General features: G+C 39.4%; 1 protein-coding gene across 1 annotated transcript; it reads right to left on the bottom strand.

Moving 5' to 3' along the window:
- Window positions 1–435: 435 nt before the first annotated feature.
- pard6a (par-6 family cell polarity regulator alpha) lies at window positions 436–26,190 on the bottom strand. The gene is made up of 6 exons (XM_063874453.1): window positions 25,794–26,190; window positions 19,822–20,044; window positions 4,456–4,745; window positions 3,767–3,892; window positions 3,355–3,554; window positions 436–2,342 (listed from the first exon to the last, which is right to left on the bottom strand). The coding sequence occupies exons 1-6, from the start codon at window positions 25,929–25,931 to the stop codon at window positions 2,045–2,047; spliced, it is 1,275 nt and encodes a 424-aa protein (XP_063730523.1). The 5' UTR covers window positions 25,932–26,190; the 3' UTR covers window positions 436–2,044.
- Between the last annotated feature and the right edge of the window lie 240 nt (window positions 26,191–26,430).

The following is a 26,430-nucleotide window of genomic DNA, read 5'->3' as shown; positions in this document are numbered from 1 at the left end:
TGCTAACTTTTTAATTGAAATGTATGGGTTTAAAGATTCATTCCTGCCCTACTCGATGTCGACTATGACGTACACTTGTGATCCCACCTACCAATCCTTGATTGGTCAATTGTTTCTAGAACTAGAGGGAACAACTATCAGTGAACAAGACAACAAACCTGTCATGTTAGAATTATAACTACTGACTATAAAGATTGCTTTAAAGTGAGTTTTAGTTCTCTCAATGTAAATAATGGCTTCAATGTCAAAGTTTTGCTTAAATTGCGCTCGAGATAGAACAAAAGCGGGGTTTTCCTGCAGCCTCCCCAGGGCACTGTCTGAGGTCACTAAACACAAGAACACTCTGTGTCGTATTTCAACCAGGCTATTGTGATTCTTATTCCTGATGGGTGATAAACTAAAGCATCAAACCGTAGCAGAGAGAATGAGCCTCTGTTCATCATATAGCAGATTTTATTTCAGTAAACAAAACCATGACAATGACTCAGTTAGACAGTCAGACAAAAACATGTTTCTGTCATTGGAGGCAGAATGTGAATCAGACAGAGCGGTTTGCCCACATTTCTGACTGTAAGGCAATATCCCCAGAGCTCCAGCTACAACGACAGGGCCTCACAAACACACACAGTTAACTGTGCGTGTGTGTGTGTGGTCCATAAAGAATATTCACTATGTATCTACACCCTCTATTTAACAATCTTTTCCATCTTATGCGCATCCTATCAGAACAACTGCTGACCAGATGATTTTGAAATCTGAATGATATGTGATTCACAGTGATTGCGTTTCCAGATTTGCAAAGAGAAACAATCTTAGCCTAACAATATCAAAGAACTGACCAACCTTATTAAAGAATGTTGTTTTATGTCATCTTTTTAAACACATTTATTTTTAAAGTATATACAAATGTAAGCCTTGAACCAATGAGATCAACACTGATCATCTTTCAATTAATTTAGTTTATAAAAATTCAAATTTGAAAAATATTGCAAATATCATCAAATCCCTTTGAAAAACGTTCAACCCATTGAATCTGTCTTCAATATATTTTGGAGTTTTAATGTTTTATAATACAACTTGGGCACTCTTTTAATATTACAATTGCAACAACCCGTGCAGAGTTGCAGATCAGTGTGTGTGTGTGTGTGTGTGTGTGTGTGTGTGTGTGTGTGTCTCCATCTCTGCTTCATGTATGCGCAGTCTGAAGTGGAATATAGATTTAACGGTGTGATACTCTCTTAATAAATATGCTCACAGCCAATCACATCATTGCCTCTCAAACAGCTGTAGTTCGAGCGCACTTCTCCTTTAGAGGCTGCAGATCTATCGTCCTGCTGCCTTCAGGTGTCTGCAGGAATTGAAAGACCCGAAGAAGAAACTCTGCACACAGTATAAAACAGCTGTGAACAGCACAAACTGAAGAAGACAGAGACTTACAGTGTATTCATTTCAGGATAACTGCTCCTGCTTTATCCACATTAAACTTCCATTTTACAATGTTGAAAAAGCAAGTGGTTGTTACATTTGTAATTATAACTCCATTATTGTTGTGCAATTGCTGCAAATATTTATTTTGCTCTTGTCAATGAAACCCCAGTTTGGCAGCCGTCAGGAAACACAAACTGCCCGAGCGCTGCTTGCACTGGTCGCTGTGCTGACGATAGAGCCCTTCATGTTTAACTTCATAATGTTCTCTTCATGGTGGACGAGTCAGACATCCTGCAGTTGATGGTGATGTTTCAGATCGAGTACTTCACAAGCAATTTTGGATGAGAGATGATTTCTTTAAGGTGTTGACATCAAACCGACTTATGGCTTTTACAGGAGCAGTTTAATGTTCCATCACGTTGCTCTCTATAAGTCTACAGTGATCAGTTCATACACGATAGCATTTAATCAATAAATGATGAACCTGACAGTAACCTCGGCCACATGTGGCAGAGCCGTCTGTCCTGCTCCTGCTGAGTCTGACTGGGGCACAGCCATCTGTAGTTGTCATGGTTACAGCCCCTCAGTCTGTTAATAGCGTTCAGTTTTGCCATGGTTACAGTGTTATTATGTTGCCGTCCTCTCGCATGCTCTCCTGACTGCTACTAGATGTGTGGGCGGGGTTTCCGTTGTGATTGGACATCAACACGGAGCTGTCGCTCAGGGAAGCCCCGACACTATTGGGCAACGAAACGCTCTGTGGGAGGGGCCTGTTGCTAGGTGAGTCTCTGTTGAGGTTAGTGTTGTTGCTGTTGGTTACCCGGCTGGAGTCATAAGGTGTCAGGCTGTCATTCTCTAGGATGAGGTCGCCTTCGTCATCGTCGTCATCGCTGTCGCCCTCGGCAATGCTGTTGCTGTGGTTGCAAAAAACGAGAGGGCAAATAAGGATTACATGTTCCTGTTGACATGTTAAATATTGTCTTTTAGCTCTGTTTTTGGTCTCCACCTCCTCATGAGAGAAATATCGGGGTTTTTTCTGCTTAATGTTTATATATAGTTGTCCCTTTAAATAAGTTTGGTTTTGTTTATCTTTAGGTTGCAAAGTTGTGTTACTGTGGTTGCAAAAAACAAGAAAGCAAATAATCACTAAAGTTAGTTTCTTATTCTCTTTTTGTTTAACTTGATGAATGCGAGTCCAATATTCTCTATAGTTTTAGTTTCCATCACCTCATCAGACAAACATCTGTTTTATTCATCTGTTAATGTATATATTTATTTTCAATCAATCCACTTTATGTATAAAGCCCTTTAAAAACAGCCGCAGCTGAAACAAAGTGCTGCACATGGATAAAAACACGTAGCACAAAACACAAAAATAATATCAAAACAACAATAAAAAATCAATAACAATATCAAAACAACAAGACCAATCAAACAAATACAGAAACATAGTCTCATGCTGGGTTAAAAGCCAAGGAATAGAAATGGGTTTTAAGACGAGTTTTAAAAATGGGCAGTGAAGGGGCTTGTCTAATGTGCAATGGGAGGTCATTCCACAGATTAGGACCGGCAGCGTATATATTTTTCCATGTATGTAAAAATGAAGTTTAGTTAAGTTGTCGTTGGCAAGAGAGTTGCACTAAGCTGACTTTACACTGGAGGAGACTGAGCCAATGAAACCAATCCATGATTAATATTGTTATAAACCAAACAGTTTTAGTTGAAGCACCTTACAGTAACTTATAAATATGTAAAGTCTAATGCTCCCACTCCTACCTACTCAACAGATGTTCATGTTTTTTGTAAAAGTTATGGTATCTTAGTCAACATCCAAGCAGAAAAATGTGCACAACGTGTGAAACGTTCAGGAACAAAATGTAGACATTCAACATGCAATATGTGTGAGGGGTCCTCTCGATGCTTTACCTCGCTGTGATGGGGTTGCTCTGGGAGGCGGGGCTTGGTGAGTCATGTGACAGGGCGGAGCCGGCAGATCCAGCTGAGCCCACGGAACCAGAGTTGCCCATTGAGGTTCTACTCCCACGATGCACCACGTTGTTTTTCTGGTTGGCCGGTTTGACGGTCACTATGAGGTTGTGACTGTTGGCCACCATCATGTCTGTAACCTGAAGTGAAAGAATTGTTCGTTTTTAGCTTGTAACAGCTAACCCTAACCCTAACCCTAACCGATATAAAAACCAAGACGCCGTTCCAAAGTGCCGCGGCAAATAGCCCTGTAGTCTCTCCGTAAAACAACACTGCACCTCCAATCCAACACGTTTTATGTCAATAAACACACACTGGCACATATTCCAGTTCAACTACATTTTGCATTTACCTGATCTAAAGATTTCCCAGCTACATCGATGCCGTTGACCTCGAGTATCTCGTCATTGACTCCCAGCAGCCCTGTGCATTCTGCGAGCCCCCCGCGTACCAGACGAGAGATGAACACCCCTGGGACCTGCAGGAGAACAGAGAAGGAAAACTCAATGTTGCAGATTTACAATTCTGGGATTTTCCCATTGGATTTTGACATATTGTGGAAAATAAGATCTGAAGCAAACACACGTTTATGATACTTACACGTTTTGTTTTACTGTTACAAAGTTGAAGCGTAAATGTGACTGCCAAAGGTACGTATAGCTAATGTTAGGCCATAGACAAAGTACATGACAATCACGTGACTCACGCGGTCTCATTTAGGCACTTGTTAGCAACATCCGTTTTTAAAAACATGTAAACATTTCAGACGCTCACCTGTGGGTTGTGTACTGAAATATTTCATTTTATTTTATGTCTTAGAACAAAACATGCACATCTTATAAGGTCATATGGACCACAGGCCTTTTATCATGAACATAACCAAGAACATATTTTAAAAAACCAGAGCTTGGATGTGCTAAAATGCTAAGGACATTTAGGACACATTTCTTAACAAATCTATAAGAAACGTGTAACACGTCTATTATAAATGTCGTCAGCATGGAGAGTTGAATGATTGAATGAGTGAAACATTTCCCTCACCTTCTCTACGCCCTGTTGTGTCACCCGCACGCTCACTCCGTCCCGGATGTAGAAGCCCAGGGGTTTGTGGGTGCCATGCTTGTGGAGTCGTACGCGTCGGTGTGTCTCAGGTAAGATGTCCACATCGATGATGGAAGAGATCTGTCTGAAGTTCTGAGGCATGCCGATCATGAGGCCCGGTTTGTTCTTGGATCGGGTGGAGTCAAAGCCGCTGGTGCGCAGGCCGGTTAAGCCCAGCCCCTTTTTACGCCTCTGGAGGGAGTTGGTGGCAATAATTATGGGTTCATCCTCTGCAAGGGAACAAATAAAAGGGTGGAGAGTGTTATTAATGGGCTTTAGAAACATTTAAACATTGCACTTTGGCATCCAATAGTAATTCATATTAGGAATAGAAACTGAAGACTTAGTTGTCAAATGATAGAAACGTTAGCTACGGACTAAAAACTCCATGCTAACACTTTAGCATCCAGGACCCTAACCCTAACAGCATATTGCTTGATTGCATATCCTGTGGTTGAACTTTAATTGACATGTACCAATACTGAAATCTGAGAAAAAACTGCATAAAGTACAGTAGCTGTTTTGTATTGTCTTTTTGTATATATGTCGATGAACATAGGTAGCCTACGCTTAGGTTATGATTGTGCTTCTCTTGCTATTTAGAACAGGTGATAGTGCCTTAACGTAGCGTTCAGGACGCATGACCAAAAATAGTTTTTTAACTACAGTTCAATACCGCTTGGATCGCAACACGGTTTTGATTGTGCAACCGTGTTTCAGTGATTTAATCCAGAGTTATAGAATATAGGCTACTATTCAACCATCAGGTCAATAGTGGAGGACGCGAGATGTCATTTGGATGGAATTCACCTGCTGTGACGCTATTATTTCAATAAACTCTTTCAGGTTTTACCTGCCTGCCGTGAGTACATTGGGTCTTGGGTCACAAACGTTTTGGGATTTTATTGAACATGAATCAGAACTAAAATCCCTTGGAACTTGGTGCATTGCATCAGAGAGCTTAGCCATATAACTATGTTGCCAAGGTTCCCTCTGCCTTCATTAATCTCTCAACATTAAATAAAGGACAACACATTCTCCTATTCAAACACTTCAAACACACTTCTGTTTTCAGAATTGTGGTTCATTCAAATTTGGTGACTTTGTAAAAATGAGATCCTAATTAGGGGCATTGTAGTTCAGTAAAACATTCCTAAGATTAATAAGTAAGAGTATATATGAACGCAGTTTAATTCATTTTTTACCCAGTAATATATACCAGAGGTATTGTCACCATTCGGTGGCTCTGGGACAGTCCCAGTCTCTAAAGAGTTATACATTCAGTACAGTGACAAAGCAAAATGTAGCATAGAGTATTTATAGTTGTATGGTGTGGTGTGCATATTTAACACTTCTGTCCGCTGAAGCCCAACGCTCCATCTAAGTACCAGAGGTGATCAGAATGAGTGTGTAGTGTGTGTAGATGGACGGTAAAGAAAGACTGCTGCAGGTTGTTCACACACATCAGAGCGCCTTCACAGGTTTATGTTCATAATCTAATCAAGTGGAACAGAACCTTTCAATATTTTTCCCTCATTTTTTGTGTGGAGGAAGATTAACACAATTTAGTCCAAAAATATTATGTTGGGTCAGATTTCATATCTGGACCGTACGTGCAAGGTGATATTTATATGTTCACATAGTGTCCTTATCTCACCATGTGCACATATCTATTTCCTCTTCCTTCCTTTTGTTTATTTTGACATATCTGGCACTTCGCAAGACCACCAAAAACATATAAGATTACAAGAAAGATGGAATGATAAATACATATTTCTGTCTTCTACAACCAATTCCACAACTTCAACTCCTTAAAGGGGCCATATTAGGCTCATTTTCAGGTTCATATTTGTATTTTGTGACTCTACTGGGACATGTCTCCATGCTTTAAAGTTCAAAAAGCTCTTTATTTTTCTCATACTGCCTGTTTTCACTCTCTGTCTGAAACCAGAGCCTCTGATTGGCTAGCTGGCCGGCTCTGTTGTGATTTGTCAACCCATTAGAGATGTCCCACCCCTCAGTCTATCACACAAAATGGGTTGGAGCGTTAGCCAATAGAAGCGCAAGTGTTACATAATGATGTCAGTATGTTACAGAAGTACACAAAGGAGTCCAGTGGACTAGTTTCAGGTGTTCCCTCTGGGATTTTAGTCTTTGTACACCATTCACATGCACAGAAACTGAAAGGGACTAAAGGAAAGGGACATATAGGGCCCCTTTGAAATCAGTTCCTGCCTGACCAGCTTAAGCAATACTGAAATCACCCACCCCCCACACATAACAGGAAATTAACCCCACCCCAAAAAAACACCTAACTGGATGCTGCTTAAATTCCAACTACAGTAGTTATAAGAAAAATGAACTTTAGGAAGTGAAAAGTTTTATTTCTAAGACTTAAAATACTATAACAACTACAATAAAACTACATGAGGACTAGTCATTCAAAAACTGCCATTATTATTAAAATAATCACACTATTGTTGAAGAACCATTTGTTGGTTTATAGAATGAGGATTCATTGTGTCTATTAATAGCCATATTCAAGGTAAAATCCCAACAACTAATAGTGATATACCATATAGTCTAAAATATGAGATGGTTTTTAAATAATGCCTGATAAAAATAAATACATTATTATTTATTCGTGTGGGAAACTGTACATTTTGTAAGATGAACATTTCCACAGCACCCCAGTTTCTGTTCACTAATTTCCTCCAGCTGCTCCTACTGCTCTGTTGCTCTAACTCCGTCAGTAATGCTTAGACTTCCTTCAGCAGAGTAATACTTTCCTCTCTGGTTCAGATTGAAAAGCACTGAGGGTTTTAATGTGGAACATCTGGACGTGTTGAGACTGATTGACAGTATTTGAGTAGAAGAAACAAAAGCCAAACTGAAAGTCATTGTACATCAAAAGATAAACTGAGAGCAGAATTGATGTATAGTAAGTTACCTTTGTAAAGGACTGATCTTTCAAAATACCCACTTTAAATGATGTTTCACTGCACATTGTATTTTTCATATATCTGTCCTATTGGTATATATTTAAGTGTATATTTTTTGTGTATCTACGTTTCTTCCAACATTTCTTTTTTGAATGCATTTTCCTTTATAATATTTTAAATGTTTTCCTTATTGATCTTTCTAATTCTTGTTACTGTGTTTATGTACGCACTTTTACAAACCAGAGCAAAGTCCTCGTATGTTTAAACCTACTTTGCAATTCACCATATAATGAATTATCTATCCAGACAGACAATGACAGGATAGGAGATTTGAGTTTGCATTAACAGCGAATTAAAACAGGAGCAGATCAGAAAACAGGTCCTACTGAAACATGAGTTTAGCCTTTTTCATGGCTGAATGTGTTTCCTTTATCTTTGTATATTTTGTATGTTCTAAAAAGTTTCTTAATGCGGATTATTTGGGTCAGAGGTGGAACTTTGTTAGCCTCATAGCGCCACCTACAGGTGGGGTAAATACCTTATGAAACAGGGGGTTTATTGATGAAGGTCTGTTTAGCTGAAGTAAGAAAGGGTTTGGCTGACTTACAGAAAACAATGCAAAGTATAATATCATGGGGGAGGAAAATCAAACCCTTCTACCGTAGTAATTGATGCTAAAAGGTTTAAACATCTTTCCACAACAATATAAGGAGTGTATTGTTCTCTGAAACGGCGTTCCCTCCTCATTTTACTGTAGTCGTAACAACTCGCCAGATTGATTAAAGATTAATAGCAAAGGATTGTTAAATATTTCTAGAAACCATTGTGAGCGAGCTGTGGAGGGTTCAGACTCAGATTAAACGTTTAATCTCATCTATAATCTCATCGCTGTTCAGCAGCAGATGATTCTTTTCTGGCCTCCTATCTATGAGGTATCAGCTGCCTCTGGGAGTGTGTGCATGCATACACACATTGGATTATTACCAGTGGGGAACCATATGAGTGGCAGCCTTTATTGTACTCTGAGCACCATGAAGCATCTCTGTGCTGAACTGACAGGGATGATAGGGGTCGGATTGAAGGGGTTAGGGGTTACTGGGACTCAGATGTGATCCTATCATCCAGTGATATATGGCTCTACACCAAAATGTATAAACATGGAGTTTAAAATCTGATTTTTATTAGGAGGCAGAAGACAATGACCCATCCCCATCACTTGACAGTGTGACAGGTTTTTAATTATACTCTTACACGTTTGCTGAAGCTCTCTGGCAGAGAGCTGATATTGTACTGATAACAAATCTCAGTTACATGTTGCTGTTGGGTAAACTGCAAACTGATCTCTGCACACGCTTTGCAACTGGTTTCTGCACATGTCTATCCTTCTAATCCTGCTCTAAATGTGGTGCTGGCCAGATCACAACCCCCCCATGATCCTAAATTAATCAAGAAAGATCCAGGAGGTCAAACACCATCTGACCACAGACAGGGGTTACTATCGGCCTCCATACACCACTGAAGCTTTGATCAAACCTACAACGACTCGACACTGATCCACATAACTGAAATGTGGGCTGGTTTTACTTTGAACTCCTGGCAACATCCCGTCCACGTGACACGTCCCAACCTATCGTCCCCCACATACATAATATGGGGTTGAAACCTCCTCTAAATATGAAGCAATATTTTCAGATAAAATACAACTGAAATCTAAAGTTATTTGCTCATGTGAATATGTTGAATATAAACTGAATGTAAGACAATTACTACAGTTTATTCTATTAGATCCCATAAAGGGAAGCCAGACTCTAACGGGAGGTAACGTGCATCCCAAAGGTAACATCATGACGTCACTGGCGTCGACTGCTCACCCTGGACGCAGACTTTGAGTTTTCTAGGTGCCAACCGACATTAAACCAAAAATAAGAAGAAAAAGACTTGGCGCTTCAACCCACCACCGCTGGACGGACTTTAGCTAAGTGTAATTGTTTAATATTCAAGCTGCTTAACAATACGTTACTGAAGATGAAAAGTTATTTTAACGTGTTTATGCTGCACATAGACGAATAGTATTGTCTGCATGTCTATGTTCTTACAGGTCGTGAAGTTAGTTTGCGCTTCACAATGCTGGCTAGTTAGATGGTTGCTTCTCAGTTACTTAATTATTTCATAAGTCAACGTAATGGAAAAACATAGCATTGAATGTGAGTATTGACATTAAACATACGTTATAAAATTGAATGGAAATGAATGTAATCAAAATACTTAAAGTATTCACTTTTAGCTTAAAAGTGTTTTGAGTGCATTTAGCCATTATAACACACACATGCTGAAACAACAACAGCAGTGTGTTTGTATCATTGTACTGATTAACTATTCAAAACTGACACTGTAGTTTTTGTTGCATTGCCCGATCAAAATAGGCACACAGAGTCTAACCAGGCAGAGAGGCAACAGTGTGTTGTTGTGTTGCTATGAATCAAGAGGCAAACAAACCAACCTGTCATTTATTAGCCTGCATACCAGCCTTTGCAAACTATTTGAATAAAATCTGCCTGTGCAAGCTGAGGGCGAGGAACTACTGTGATGTCATTGATCGGGATGTGACCTAAAGTGCAGGGTGCCTAGTTTCAGCTCCTGAAAAGCACTGATGGAGCTGTTAGTGAGTCAGTGTTCATTAAAAGGAAGCAGACTGCTGTGAGACAGGGAACATCCAGGATCGACTCAGCATCAGTTTATATCCTGGGCTTCTGCTACCCACGAGCACGTCTCTCAGTCACAAATAATCTCCACTAAATCATTTTGAAGTACAGAGAAAAACAAATTTAAAAACAGCCGGAAAACTTTCTAGAACACAGAGATAAACTACCAAGCATTTCTTCAAACAGGAATTAAAAGTATTCTTCTTTTCTTGGGGTGGTTTGACAAGCTAAAACTAAGATTTGCATCTAAAATTGTAACGGCCACATCTTATAAATTACATAATAATCATAGAGACAGACATTGGTATGTCAAGAATCAATATGTTCCTCTCTGGGACATCAACAACAACAGTTAAATAAGAATATCTGTCACTGGAGGAGTGTGTGGTATGTTTTATGTCCATGATGACACTTTATTACAGTACGTCAACAAACAAACCACATTCTTTCAGCAGGACTTGTACGACCACATTCTATATCATGACATGCCTCACCACTTTCTGTACTTACGTCATGGATCTACTAATGATCATGTTTTCCTGGCTAGACTATTATTAGACTATGCTAATAAAATGACATTATTGATATTTCAGTGGCTTATTACGTCAATATCTGGGACCTGCTTTGAAAGGCTTTGATATTTCTACTACAAAGTCATTAGAGATGACATTTATAACAAGACATATCACTGCCGCAAACAGGTGCATGATGAATTGTTAAAATGTTCTTTTAACTATCGGGGAAGTCTTCCGGTATGATGGATAGTTCAAATAAAGCCACAAAATTGAACTACTCAATAAAAGAAAGTAAGATATGAGAGGGGGAAACATTTGAAAAAAAAGCAAGACGAAGCGGAAGAACAGCCTGAAATAGAAAAGTATCCGATGCTAGCCAACACGAGAAAGAGCTAACAGCTATGCTACGTGTCAGGCTAGTGACCTTTAGCAGCGAGCTATGATACCAGGTTTCCACATTTACAGACAAACTGAAGAGACGGATAAAGGAAGAAGTCAGAATTCTCCGACATTAGAGGAGTGGCAGTCGTGGTGAATAATGCGATGTTGGGAATGATGGACAAGACACGCACTCTGTAGATACACAAAAAATGAACTGACCTAGAGGAGAGATCAAGGAGAAATCCTTTTTTTGTTTTTGGCGAGTTAAATCGCTGTTAAGACTTAAGGAGCAGACAGAATCCTTTATATGAAAACTATTTTATTAAGACCTATTTTCATGTTTAGCTAACAAAGGGAGCGGACATTAGGCTGCACACCAATATGCTATAAATCGGAGTAAAAGAGTGTGAGTCTGTTTTTCATATAAACAGAGTGCTTAAAGGTTTAGCGTACGTGCAGTCACAGCTAGATTACCTGTAGGTATAAGAAAGCTGTTAATGGTGTTAGTGGTTGTGGTAAATACACCCGCTACAATTACTTTTTAGTCACTCAAGGGGCAGAATGGCTTGCTCAAAGCACAATAGTGATACTGCTCTTTACGATGTGGCGGACTAAAACAACAGGAAAATAAGAAAGGGCAAGAAAAAGTATCTCACACACACAGACACCAAGTGAAGACAGCCTCTCTGCTGGAGACAAATACCTGACCTGCTGCATTCCTTATACAGCATTCTTTCTTTCTGTCACAGTTTCCCTCACTGCATGTGTGTGTGGGTGTGTGTGTTCATTAGGTCACTCTCAGAGTAGCAGTATCGACCAACGGATAGCAGTGTAAGACTAATGCACATATGCACACACATCTCTGATACACACTGTCTCCGTTTAGAGTGTGTGTATGTTTGTGTGTGTGTTTCCTGACGGACAGATCCTAGGTAGAAAGAGCCAGACTAAAGCCTGAAGGCACAGACACTGCTAAGCCCCTTCTCTCTCACACACACAAACACACACAAAAATAATGGATGCTTGTTTGCCTCTGTGTGTCCGCCTTGTGATTGAATAGTGACTTCCACTATAAACCTTACGCCATATAGAGTGCTGGAGGAATCATAAAACCCAGAAATAAGTCAGCTTTAAAGCACTTCCTGTTCCCAAATGAGATACACAAAATAAGATAAGAGATTTTTCACATTTTGTTTAAGATAACATAAAATGCATCAGTAAATATCCCACTGGTGAATGTCTGAATCTTCAATGTGCCATAATACAGCGGTTGCTAACAAGTGACTAAACATGGCTACTAAAAGTCATCAATCTGAACATTAGCTTCCTTTAGCTTAGCGGTGATGATGTGAAGTCATGCGACCGTGATGTAGTTCCATTATATACTAACGCTAGCTTTTAACTAACTAATTTCTTGCGTTTAAGCTTAACAAATCCTTAACGTGGCATTAATATGTGGAGGTTATCCTGCTGAACAAAAAGTGTAAGTATGATAAATGTGTGTTTGCCACAGAGCTAACTTTCTGCAATATCCCAAAATTCGAATGGTGAAATCATATTGGTCAGAAACTGAAGGGACCCCTTGTGATGCTAACTTTTGGGGCTGCCTTCAAGAATTGGAGAGATGTTTAGCCTTAGTTGTTAGATATTAGCGGTTAGCATCCCATGGACAGCACAGTCCGGCATTAACAGAGCCAGAATGAGGTTCTATGTTATCTTATGATGTATTAAACCTCTATTGAGTAAAAACACACCTTGGGTGAAGGTAAATTATAATTGTAATATTGTATTTTAGTTGTATTTTTTATTTGCAACAAGGACACAAATGACATAGTAGTGTCTTTTTGAACGAGTTAAGGTCAGCGGTTAACACAAGCTTTAGAGATAACCACGCTTTGATCTAAGACATATCAAACGTGTTTGTGTATGTATCATAAAAGCAGACATCACTGCACAACTCTATTGGATCAAAAAGGGTTAGGGTCTGCCAGCACAAGTCGCTCCATGTGGGCTAATGTGAAACTCCATATTGTATGTTTATAGATTGTATGTGTGTGTTGTTCCGTCTCTAAGTGAATCAATTAGTTTTAACCTGACTTTTTGAGAAAGAATAATAATATATATTCAAAATATAAATAAAGCTTGTCAAAGTCTCAGCGTGAAAAGGATATTAAAGAAAACATAATGAGATGTTTCTATGGTATAACTGTCGGTGCTTGGTTTATTGGTATGAAGGCCATTCTTCTCTGGCTGACGGTGAGAACAATAAATAAGTACTACCAATAATAACTACTGGCTGGATTATACACTGACAGACTGTCTGACCTATATCTGACATACACTGTGACTGCACTCACTTCTACCTTACTGGATTGTACGTTGAGACCATAAATTACATTGCAATTTATTTAAGAACAGGGTATGGGAATAACTGATATTAAACTCCTGGGTTTTATAGTGGTCAGCTGATCTGTATGAAAGTGAGAATGACTACTTCTTTAGTTAGGCTGGCTCCTGCTGCTTGGAGAGGGATTTAGGGAGTGACTGTAACAATGGGTGCAGACTAATAGATAATCATTCATAAAATATTCATTTGGATCATGTTTGTCTGTCCCAAATGCATCATATGTCTGAGATCTGCAGCTGTCATACTATGCATGAGTGTGTGTGTGTGTGTGTGTGTGTGTGTGTGTGTGTGTGTGTGTGTGTGTGTGTGTGTGTGTGTGTGTGTGTGTGTGTGTGTGTGTGTGTGTGTGTGTGTATGTGTGTGTGTAACAGTAACCTCACCCTGTAGTGCCCACCATCTGGAGCCAATAGGCTGCCATATGGGCTTGTGTAAAACAGAGAGAGACAGACAGGGCACGACATGACCCAAAGTGCACACCTCATGCTGTGAGGCTTTGAGGTATTAATCCTTACCGTCTATTCACCACGTCTATTCACCACAACAAGAACAAAAACAACAACAGTGTAATAGAATTTCTTATTTCCCTTTAAGAGATAATGTTGTACTTTTGTTCCTCCTGGTTAACATACTTTTATAAAGCCTGTTCAGTGTTGTTCATTGAGCTACAGTACATTTGGTTTGGCCCTTAAAATCTATAGAGAGAGATTTGAAAGGGGGGGTGACTCATGTGCCTGGTCCCAACGTTGAACCTGGGTCCACCGCAGTGGTGACGGAGCCCCAAAGTGGCTCAGTTGGAAGGTCAAAAAGTATCATTTGATAGAGGCTAAAGGATATATCTCATTTAATAATTTGCGCGTATACGTATACATTTTCTGCTAAGGCACTGACAGGATGACAAGTTGGATTGTAGCAGGGTACCTGACAAGTGTGTGTTATAGGCCTGAGTTGAATTAGCCCACTGAATTAGAATATACTTAACCAGTGTTACAGGTTCAGTTAAGGTTACAAATACTTTTGGGAAAAGGTCAATTGACACACACAAATAACAAACATCCTGTGTTCTCGATACCACAACAGGTCTAGTCAGAAATGTTTAAACTGTGAAGAACTGTTCAAATCTTTCTGTCCTGACCATAACATTACAACAGCAACCTCTGTTTGTGTGAATCACTGATGATGCTACAATATGATCATCACATCTGTGTTGAAATTGACACGAGGAGAGATGTTTAACTCAAATGTTGTACAATTACTTTGGCAGGGATTTGGAACATTTATATTTTCTATTTGCAACGAGGAAACAAAATGACATATGGTAAGGTAGTGTCTGTTGAAGTAAATCTGCTTTAACTTTGTCTTTTTTTACTATTACGACATCCCTAAAACCGACAGCATTATTGACAGTAGTATAACTTTACTTCTGATCTGATACAAAACTATCCGACTCAAAGCTGAAAGCTCATATGTTGTGTTTCGCTGTGTGCTGTCATGCTGGATGTAGATGTTGTTTTGACGTTGTTTTGTGCCCTCGCTGCCAAAAGCCTCTGCAAAAGACTGTTCATTGATACATGCTTCAGGGAAACAGAGGAATGAATGTATCTATCAGCAAACATTTAATCAGCAGCAGTTTTACTCAGTTCATCATTTTTTACATGTTTTGGGCAGAAAAGCCAAATAGATTCTTGTTTGATGTCTCCCTGTATTGTTTGTGACAGAGAAGAATTATATTTGAGTTTTAGACTGTTTGAGGGGAATTCTGCTTCTTCAAATTTCAATTATTAAATCCATCCTTCTTTTTTTATTCAAATGTGTGACCTTTTATAGCCGAAACGAATAATCTTTTAATCAAGAAAATAATTGTTCCTGCCGCCCATCATGAATTATTCCAATCTTTAAAAGTATTATTATTTTACATGCTTATTCATTAGCACAGATGTCACAAATAAAGTGTTGTTTTTGTTAGTTTTTGTACTTGTATTGTACCAAAACAAGCCTTAGCTGTTAGCTATTAGCTGTTAGCATCCCATGGACAGCACAGTCAGACAGAGTTAGGTTCTATGTTATCTTATGTTTTGTTAAAGCTCTATTGAGTAAAAATAGATCTTGGGTGAAGGTGAATTAGAAAGATATTACATCTGTAAAATGTATTTTGGCGGGAACTTTTTTTACTTGCAACAAGGAAAGAAAATGACATGATACTGTCATTAGCACTGTTGCTTTTGTTAGTTTCTGTACTTGGATCGTACCAAAACAAATTAAAGTTTCTTAGCATCAGATCCTCTACTTTCTCTCCTCCTCTTTATTTTTCCCAGTGAGAGCAGTGTGCACATTTGGTGTCAGCAGTTGCAGAGCCCCACCAACAACATTGACTTTCTTCCTTATGTTACAAGTCCTACTGGACTCATTTATTCCAAATGACTCATTTCAATTAGTGACGGTGACGGCGGGGTATCAGGACCGAAGGCTGACAGGAAGCCTCTTCCTCTGCAGCTCTCGGATTCTCACCATCTCTCTCTCGCCTTCTCTACATCCCTGCATCTCCCTGCCTGTGCATTAATATTTCATTTCCTCCTCCTCTCATCATGTTATACACAGATATTTTCAGACGTCTAAAGCCAGCTCCATCCGCGGCTCTGAGATTTCACAGGACTGGAGGAGCTTTGCCACTCACAGCGAGAACATTATAGAAATATATTTCTATCTATAGAAGCAAGCCTGTCTGCAACTGTGGCAGTATTGTGTGTTTATTTCTGGAAAGTCATTTCTGTGGCACCCTCTGGCAGGGAGAAGATAAGGCCAATTTCTTTCATCCCTTACTCTGTTTTCCCTTCCCTCCCTCCACCTGCTCATTTCCACACACACTCCACACGCTGAAAACTGTAGGCTACCCAGAGAAAGTCTACCAGGCATATCATATCATGGATGGATAGTTTTTAGGTCCTAACATTACAAATAGCCTATGGAGGTATCCAGGACAATGATTTTACTTTAATGAATAATAATGTCATTACCACAGCCCTAATCATTTTACACATTTTAAGTCATGTCATTTAAATCTCTCAGACAGTTTATAGTAAAGTACAATGTTTTGAAAGGGGTCCTATTCTGCTCATTTTCAGGTTCATATTAGTATTTCCTGTCTCTACTGGGACATGTCTCCATGCTTTAATGTTTAAAAAGCTCTTTATTTTTCTCATACTGCCTGTGCTGCAGCACCTCTTTTCACCCTCTGTCTGAAACCAGAGCCCAGTCCGCTCTGATTGGTTAGCTGGCCAGCTCTGTTGTGATTGGTCAACCGCTTAGAGAGGTCCCACCCTTTAACCTTTCATGTACCATTCGTTGGAGCGCTAGCCAATAGAAGCCCAAAAAGCATAATAGGGCATGTTTAATGAATATCTGTGGCTATTTTGTGAACTACTGTACTGATAAAACATAATTGTTCCCACAGCTCACAATGTAGTAGCTACTTCTAAAGTATAAGCCACGGTGATATTACTACAGTACAACAACAGTTGCAAAACCACCGTTGTATTCCTTCAAACTGTTACCATGGTAACCTGGATGAGAGGCTACTGCTGCATTACTGATGCAGATACGCGTAATTCATTTACTGTATCAGACCATCAAGCTCCTCTATGTAATGCTTTCAGACCTCATCACACACACACACACACACACACACACACACACACACACACACACACACACACACACACACACACACACACACACACACACACACACACACACACACACACACACACACACACACACACACACACACACACACACACACACACACACACACACACACACACACACACAGTGCTGTCAGTGTGTGGAGCTGATATGATTGATGAAGTCTTTTAAAGTAAGATGATCCCACTCAGCAGCTAATGGCTTACAGCACCATATGGGCTGCTTTCACTCACTCACACACGCACGCACGCAAACACACACACACACACACACACACACACACACACACACACACACACACTTTGCTGCAATCATGAGGACCATGATCCCAGAGCATGTTGTGAGGACATACATAAACTCACATACACACACAACGCTTTTAATGCCATTTATGATTGTTGATCTCAAACTTAGTTAAATACATGATTTATTATGATTTACGATATTAGAGTATAGAAATGTTAAGCTATTTATGTTAATATATTTTGATGATATACACCTTTTTCGTAAATCAGCGATGTCAAGCTCCACCTGTTTTGGGCGGGTCTGATAGTTTTTAAATAGACAGATGTCCTCGAGATGGTTGGCGAGAACACTACAGTTTTCCAAACATAAAATTGGTTGAATGTTTATACGTATTATTTGACACATCATTTGACAATAGATTGCATTTACTAATGAAGTTATATTTGGGTTTTGTTGTATTTTCTGTAAACCAGAGTTTATTGTTAAATAAATTGTTTTCTTGGCTATATTATACAACTCCTCCATCCGTGCTTTTTGGGAAATGTGTGTCGGAAGTGAAAACTACAATAAGCCACTTGGGGCAAAGACTAAAATAATTGATAGATCTAAATGTAGCACAACCTGTTCTCTCAATCATTCTCTTCCCAAACCAAGAGAGAACCACCTGAGCCTGAACTCTACCAGCTGTTTGAGTGTCTCCCTTCACGTGGACGTGTCATATAAACAGGATTACACTTCGGGGGTGAAAGATTACCTGATTAGGTGAGTAGATTTTTAGTTGGCTAAATCATGCCCTAATCCTCAGTAATGACGTACAGGCTAATGCACACTGGAGATTAAATTACCCCATTTTTCCTAATGCAACTTGTGTGTTTAAGATTAGGATTTGATGAACTCCTGAAACATCCCTCTTTGGTATTAGGGTTAGCAGAATAAATATATCACCCTGCTTTACACAATGTTAAAAAAACATATAAGTTGATGTCTTCTTGTCCTCTTTGTTAAATATCTCACTTTCCCCTAACTCTCCTCCTCTCCTTCCCTCTCCCTGACTGCTGAGTTAATCTTATTAAACTAGCAGCTGTGAGTCTGTGGCAACAATAGCGCCTCGCTAATCAGGAGATTAGCATCATTACATCATGAATTATGCAAGATACAGACACAGCGAGTCAGTACATCAAACAATTAGCACTCAGATAATACATAATGGCATGTGCACTTACAGAATTCAGCTAGATATGAACTCTTTATCTAATCCACAACACAGTATGTCCAAGTGGTAAATAACATGTTCAGCTGACATTATGATTTGCACAGACAGTTCAAATGTACTTTAACATCTCTTTCTCATTGTGCTTTAGGTTATATTTTGTTTAGAATACAATAGAATAACTGTACATATTACAGTAAAACACAACTTCACTCTTGCCTTGGTTGGATAAGTAGACTGATAAATAAGTGATCGATCAGATCAGAGTACAATTATTTTCAACTTTTTCAGTTCCACTGCGCTGAGCAAAAGTCATTAACACCAACACAGCTATAAAAACTCAAACAATAAAGACCCTTTCTGGACTGGACTTACACTGCACGTAAAAAAAGAAGGTCACTGTATCAGTATTTTTGTGGAAATGGTTAATAATCCAAGACAAATTTGTTTAATATGGAATTAAAGAGGACATATTCTGTTCATTTTCATGTTCATTACTGCATTGTGTGCCTCTGCTGTGACTGAACAGATCACATACTGTTACCCATGTTACAAGTGGAGTAGAAACAGGTAGATTTTATGACAAAAACAAAAAAGATAGAGCTCTCAAAGCTAGCTACTTTAGAAGTGAAAAGTACCTCAAAATCCTTTTAAACTAGAGTAGATGTACTCCAGTAAATGTACTTACTTTCCACCACTGGTGATGCTTAAGCAAAAAAGGATGTAATCAAATGATGTCCTGGTGCAACCAACTGAGAAAGCATTAGTACTACCAAGAGAAAATGAAGTCCCAGGAGAGTAGGAACTTCTACTCCTGACACGGTGAAACAATCTGAATGGATGTGTTTGCAATATCTAAGAGTCTCTATTCAATCGCTCTTTGCTTTCCTAGACAGCCGTGTCTAATGAAGTAGAAAAAACTTCACACAACATGGCCTACCCAGAGGAAGAATACATGAAATAGAAATGAGAAGCAGGCAGGCGGAGGATCTTCAGGTGGTGCTGTGTAAAGCGAATAAAAAATGTTTGATGTGGAGAACAAGGACCTTCCCTGCAGCTGTGCACAGCCTCTGGCTCTCACACATCTAAAACAATCCTCATTCATTCTCAGAGAGCTCCTGCGAGTGGTTACTACAAAGAAATGCCGGGGTTCCGATACATATCTTCTCCATGTCATCCCTCAGTCCCTCCCAAATGGTCTTACCTCTCTTGGTTATGATAATCCGGAGCAGGGGATTGGCTAACGACACAGCTTTGTAGAAGTTGTCATCATTGTTGATTGGAAGGAGGTCTCCTTGGACGTCGGCATATCCCAGCAGCACGTCCACACCAGGGATGCGGTGGATGGTTTGGAGGAGGCGGTAGAACTCCGTAAAGCCACCCGGGCCGTTCCTCTTCAGAGCGAAGCGACGGTACTCTGCTTCAAACTGAGGAAGAGAACAAACACAAACATCAGATGGTGTTTTCCCCTCAGCAGTTTAGTTGATGATCAATGTAATTTAAAACACAGACAGTTGAGACAAAAGAGATATTTGCTGTTTAAAGTAAACAAACTGGTCTAAATGTGTGTCTTGCAGCTATCAGGATGGAGGAACTGTCAGACACGTACTTTGAAATGACAATGTAATAATTAAGTGGGGCAGGAATGAGTCCAGAAAATGTGTTCCCATTTGACCACATTCTGTTCCCAGCTCTCAAAGGCAAACCTTTTTTAAAACATGTTGTTGGTTAGATGCCTGAAATAAATGTGCTTTACACAAGCTGGAGAGCATTTAACATTTGTTCTAAGACATAAAATAGGTCAGTAAATACACTAATAGTGAATGTCTGCTTCTACGTCAAGCGTATACGTGTCATAAAAGCGGCAGTTGCTGACAAGATGCTAAATAGCTGTTTTCTCTGCCTTACTATAAAGGAGGTGATTAGAATTCCATGTATCCTTCTCACAGTATTAACTATGCGTTTCTAAAAATTCAACAAAATCTCATTTTAGAGTCGGTGCCAAGTACAATGCAGGCACATTGATACGCACCATCTATTTTCAATGGGATTATTTTCTACTGAAAAATAATATTCTGGCAGTTTCTCTGTCAAAGTATCCTTGAGCAAGGCATTAGACCTCAATAACACACAATAACACTGAAGCTGCTTTAGATAGAAGTATTCACAATGTATCTGGAGTCCCCTCAGAGTCTTTGTATCTACTATCAATGTAAAGTCACTCTGCTTTACTCTAGCGAAAATTATACTAAGATTAAGGTAAATAAAACACAAATCTTTGGAAATAGGACCAAAGAGATTCCTCAAATCCTGGCTTTTGCTAAGCTTGAACCAGAGATCTTTAGCTATCATGGTAATGCTATTACATTAGTTTGAGAAATATAACATTAGTTCCTACAACCCTCTTTCTTATGATGAACTATTGGAAAAAAATGTTAAAAACCTTTCTGTACTAGACACTTTTCTAGGAATCTGTTTGTATTTTCCTCAAAAGAATAATAAAAGCATGCAGATGTAGGTGTCCTCACTCCAAACAAAGCTTTCACTCAGAGTATCCAGATATTTTAGGGTCAGCCTCATGTTTTCACCTGAAGCATTTTAACTGGTACCTTAGAAATCACCTTCTTCTTAGTGAGGTCAGTTTCCATCAGTAGAGAAGGCCACAGTGAGGTGTGTATGCGTCTCAATGCCTTAATCTTAAGATCCGTAATTACCATGCTTTGTTTGACTTGTTGTTTTCAGTGAGTCTTAAAGCATTCTTTTCATCATGTCTTCAAAGTGTACAGAGAGGAAACACGGTCTAGGTGAGCCTTGTCGCATACCTCACACAGATTTAATTACAGTGGAATACTTGTTGTGACATTCTGGAATGACATCATGGCCTTAAGCTTCAACAACCCACATCTTTTACATTCTGAACACATTTTCTCTTTGCATAGGATTACATGTTCAGCAGCTACAGCTACCATAATTAATACTGTAGCATACTCCAGTGAAAGCTTTAAATGGCATGGATCTGTTACCTGAAGCCAAGCCACTGAAGCTTTACCACCAAATGGTTACACAGTCATGTTTGATGGTAAACGTTCTGCTTGGGTAAACAAAAAATTCCAGGCACATAAACGACAATGTGTCTGCAAAGTCATCGTGAAACGTGTCAGGTTGTAATGCTATCCTCTACACCTTTATAATCGATAATCATTTGCACAGTATGCATAGCTTTCATTGCTGTGTGATATATAGATGAGAATTTCAGTGAGGGCCGGGCCCGACCTGATCTAGGATTATTTGGAGACCAACGTCCGTCATGTCCCTTGTTTTGACACAGCTATAATTGATGACTATAATAAAATCCTATATCTTACAGTCAGCTTAAAATGATGTAGTCTCAACCAGGCATAGAGGGGTGCAGTGATGACGTTTTTTGTATAGGCCGACCCGGAAGTTAGCATCGCAAAGGGTCCCATGACCAATAAAAATGGGAGTTTTCCATTGGATCTTGTAAGTTTGTAGATAACAAGATATTTAGTAACCAGTTTAGGACAATCACTTTTATAATAGTTGAGTTGTAAATGCAAGCAGCAGGAATAAAAAGCGAATGTTAGGTTAGTCACACTGTATCGCTAAGCTAAAGGCAGCTAATGTTCGGGGGGAAGATGTTTAGTAGTCTCATTTAGACACTTGTTAGCAAGGCTGTTTTTATGACACTTAGAAGCTTTAGACATTCCCCAGTGGGGTATTTACTGATATATTTTATATTTTACAACAAAAATGTGGAATAATCTTAAGCTTGGACGACCTTATTTCAGGCTTCCAACCAAAACACATACAAAAAAACGTTGACTTCCAGACTCCATAAGTGGTAAAACTCATTCCTATTAGGCTGACCTTTTGCACTGCGGTCTAGTTGGACCTGTTTTCAGCTCATCTTGGTGAATGTCAAAAACATCTTTGACAGCTGTTAACAAGACCAAGCTTTTTTTCATTCCAGGTAGGGAAATGTCTATTGTTTTGTGGAGCTGGAAGGACAGGTGCCACATGTATGACAGCCTACAAGTAACAGGACAGTGCGTGCACTCCCTGAGTGTTTCACAATTTAGCGTGCCTCATCACTGATTCATTCTTGTGCACAATTATTTCAGAAACGTACAAGGCCTTGTTTATGGTATTCTCCGAATATTTAAGTTGAACAGCTCCATTCTAAGCTTCTTTTCCAAATCACTAACCTCTCTCTAGAATATCCTCATCCAGAAATACCAAGATAGAGGGATACATCTGTTTTATAGCGTTTAGTGATTGAAGTAGAGAGAGGTCTTTGAGGATCAATCCAATGATGTGATTATAGAGCAAAGACATGCTCATCATTTTTTGGCAAGGTGTGATTGTACCACATAGGAAATATGTGGTTTTGGGTAGGGAGATTGAAACTGGCAATCAAAAACACTGGGAATACTTTTGTCTAGCTCATCACATAATGGCTGGTTAATTTATTTACATAACAAGAGTAAGAGGGATATTGCTGAACTAAACTGAATACACACTTGGTCAGTTCAAATTAAAAAAAAGACTTCATTAATCTACAATAAAAACCTATATCATTTAGATTGTGATGAAAATGAGTATTGTTTGAATCACCAGTGGAACAGGTTGATGATCAAATACTGATTAATCACTGAAAATGTAAGTAACATGGTAGCACCATTTTCTGCACAACTGTAAGAAAATCATACAGCGTTACCACTACTGTGTGCATGAGGAAGACCTTTTTAACCACGACAGGACACGTTCTGCCCTACATCCAATGATTTCATTCCAATTTCTGCATGACTTCAGCATATTACTTGACCTGAAGTGTTATCAATTCAATGTAAACCTGTGTTTGTTCCATCACTGTTGCAACACAAATGGGCTTGATTCCAAGTATTCACCAAAATAGTCACCACTTAACTCCACTTGAGAAAAACAATGACACTGTGTTCAGCCTTATAAAACTACATATTTACATGTTAATACAAAGGATTCACTGGCAAGCAATGACAATGATGAAGTAAGCTGCATTTGATCCTGTAACATTGTGTCATATCTTTAATTTAAGCTTAGAAATGTAATAGAGTAGCCTGCAAAAATGAATCTTAACGATTAAATCTGCTCCAGTTACTTGAATGTATCTTTCATTACAGGAACTCCTAGCTGGTTTAAGCACTGTTTCTATTGTAATGTACTGTATTCATTTCTCAACACTTCATCTGATAATGATGCAGGAAAATCAAGTGACAAGACAGAGAGACTAACACTGAGAAAAAGTTGAGTATTAAAGATGTCATTACAGACAGTGTGTGAAGGTTTGTGTGTGTCACATGCAGAGTGAATTGGTACTGATGAAGTAACTTGCCCTCAGATGGTGATAAAGCAAGTTCTGACAATCTGAATCAGATCATTTCAGTGAATTCTCTTGATGCAGCCGCATTCAAAAAGTAAACACACACCTTTATTACTTTGGGCTGAAACTCAACGGTAATCATTAGAAGAAATCGAGCACAGGTCAGGAGGAACTTTACTCCAATACCACTTCCTGTTTCAGCCATGGCACATGTCAAACAACACATTATTTAAATGTCAATGACAGAAAAAGGATCTACTCTGCCTACAGAGCAGCACTGCTCCACAAATCGTTGTTTAGTCACACAACTAGTCACACAGGTTGTCTCTTGACACTTTTCTGCAGCAAACATTGACATGCTCCTCACTGTAAGAAGTGGTTAACAATATAATTGCAGCACTCAATAAGGGACCTGAAGCAAGACAATACATGTTCTGAAAATCACTATTGTGTCATTAAATGAGGAAAATCTTTAATTTCTCACGCCAGAAATGACAAAGTTGTTATGAAGTTACAGTTAACATTCAGATTTGGAGCTTTCAAATGCCTGTTCAGGACTATTCTCCATACCTACAAATACAGTAACGCATTCTTTGTTGATCATATTTATTCTCGCTCCTAATAAGCTATTTGAATATTTGACTCAAAACCAGCTCGTTCTACAGAAGGCCTCCTTTCACGTAAGTGATGGGCATTTTGATGCTGTCATTGCTCTAAGTACTCTATATAAGTCTTTACAAGAGGAAAATACTGGACACAAAGTCTGTGCTGTCTTTGGCTGAGACTCTATGGAACTTCAGCACAGAAATCAAGCAAAGAAATAGAATAATATTGAAATAAACATCCTCAACACTGAGTGCATATATGTTTTTGCTCTGAGTGATTTTATTATCATGACATAGTATGAAAATCAAAACTATTTGACGCAGTACTATCAGCAAAGTGCTCTGTCTCTGTAATAATACAAATGTCCTCAATTTGTGGATATGACTCAATAGAAACAGAAATAAACCTAATCTAATAGACTACCACTAATTTATATTGTACACAATTTATTTTGTATATTTTGCACATTTCGTTTCTGGTACAGCACATATTGTATTCTTCATGTTGTATTTTTGTTTACTGCATACTTTTTGGTTATAGCTATATATGTCTTCTAAACATGTATTTCTATTTGTTGTCTTCTAAATAGTTTTTCTTAGAGCTATATTTGCACCTTTCTTGAAACTAATCCCTATCACTGTATTTTGGGCTATAAATTAATGCCTTGCCTTATGTATGCACCATCACACACAACCTTTGCAATAAACCTGATAAGGATTCTGATTTACCAAAAAGATGTACTACTAATTAAGGTAACTGCGTTTGTTTGAGTCTAGTTAGAAAGCAGTAATTGGATGGAAGTGCAGGGACGTATGGGGAAACAGCAGAGAGAGTAACAGATTGCGGAGGCTGAGTAGTAGAGTCAGTGTTTTGACCGGGGGGGGGGGGGGGTTGGGGGGGACAGGACAGAATAGATGCGGAATAAAGCAGCACCGGCCCGGCGTTGGGTAGCCTACAATGGGCCTGTCAGTGGTCCCCCATAGTGTCTCAATAACAAAATATTCGCCCTGAATTAGCAGTGTGAAACGCTCAAACGTTCGTGTGTTGGAGAGAGTGCGGAGGGGGGAGACATCACGTCGCCCTATGTATGTGAACGACAGCGGAAGGTTATCTGTGTTGTCAGTGCACCGTCAGCGCAGTATCCTCTCATTATCTCTGTAATGAGGAGTCCCCATTAGCCCACCACTCACTTTGCTTTTCACCTCCACCACGTTGTCGGTAAATCGTAACGTCGTCCGGTGCTGCTGTTGCTGCTGCTGCTGCTGCTGGTGTCTTGACATTCTGCTCCCTGGTTGGCTGCTCGGCTGGGGCACTGCGGATAAAAACATCCACCGGAATTACGGTCGACGTTTCCTCCTCTGTCCTCGGGAACAATTCAAAACATGAAGCAGGCAAAGGTGTCCTAAGCGGTCATTTCAACTGTCGGTTAATTTCCCCAGCTTTCCTTAAAAAAAATAAACAACAGCCAGGTCTCGCGCCTGTGTCTCGTGCCGTCATGTGTCACAGCCTCACAGCGCGCGCGGTTATGACTCGCTTACGATACGGACACGGAAAAAAACACAGCGCTCGCGACAGGTGGAGTCCGGTAAATCCGGTATGGGATGTGAGGTACCGGTGTAACCCGTCCCCCTCTCCTCCTCCTCTCCTCCCCCTCCAGCCTGACGACACGGAGGACACAGCGGAGTGGGCGGGACATGACGACATTACAGCTGGAGGCAGGAGGGGTTGTCTTTCAATGGGCGAGCGAGTAGCGAGTCTTTAAATAGTTATATTCAACTGCTATTAATGTACATCTTATTACAATATTACAAATACACACATTAAATA

Source organism: Eleginops maclovinus, chromosome 2 (assembly GCF_036324505.1).
Source record: "Eleginops maclovinus isolate JMC-PN-2008 ecotype Puerto Natales chromosome 2, JC_Emac_rtc_rv5, whole genome shotgun sequence".
In the NCBI taxonomy this organism is placed as follows: Eukaryota; Metazoa; Chordata; class Actinopteri; order Perciformes; family Eleginopidae; genus Eleginops; species Eleginops maclovinus.
This window is presented reverse-complemented; position numbering and strand designations above follow the sequence as displayed.

Bases quoted from the DNA above. Each gene is read 5' to 3' on its own strand.
- pard6a (XM_063874453.1), bottom strand. From the start codon at position 25,931: ATGTTTTTATCCGCAGTGCCCCAGCCGAGCAGCCAACCAGGGAGCAGA. The intron at 20,045-25,793 runs GTGAGTGGTGGG...TCTCTTCCTCAG, and splicing joins TGGTGGAGGTGAAAAGCAAA to TTTGAAGCAGAGTACCGTCG. The intron at 3,555-3,766 runs GTAAATGCAAAA...CTTTCACTTCAG, and splicing joins CTGGGAAATCTTTAGATCAG to GTTACAGACATGATGGTGGC.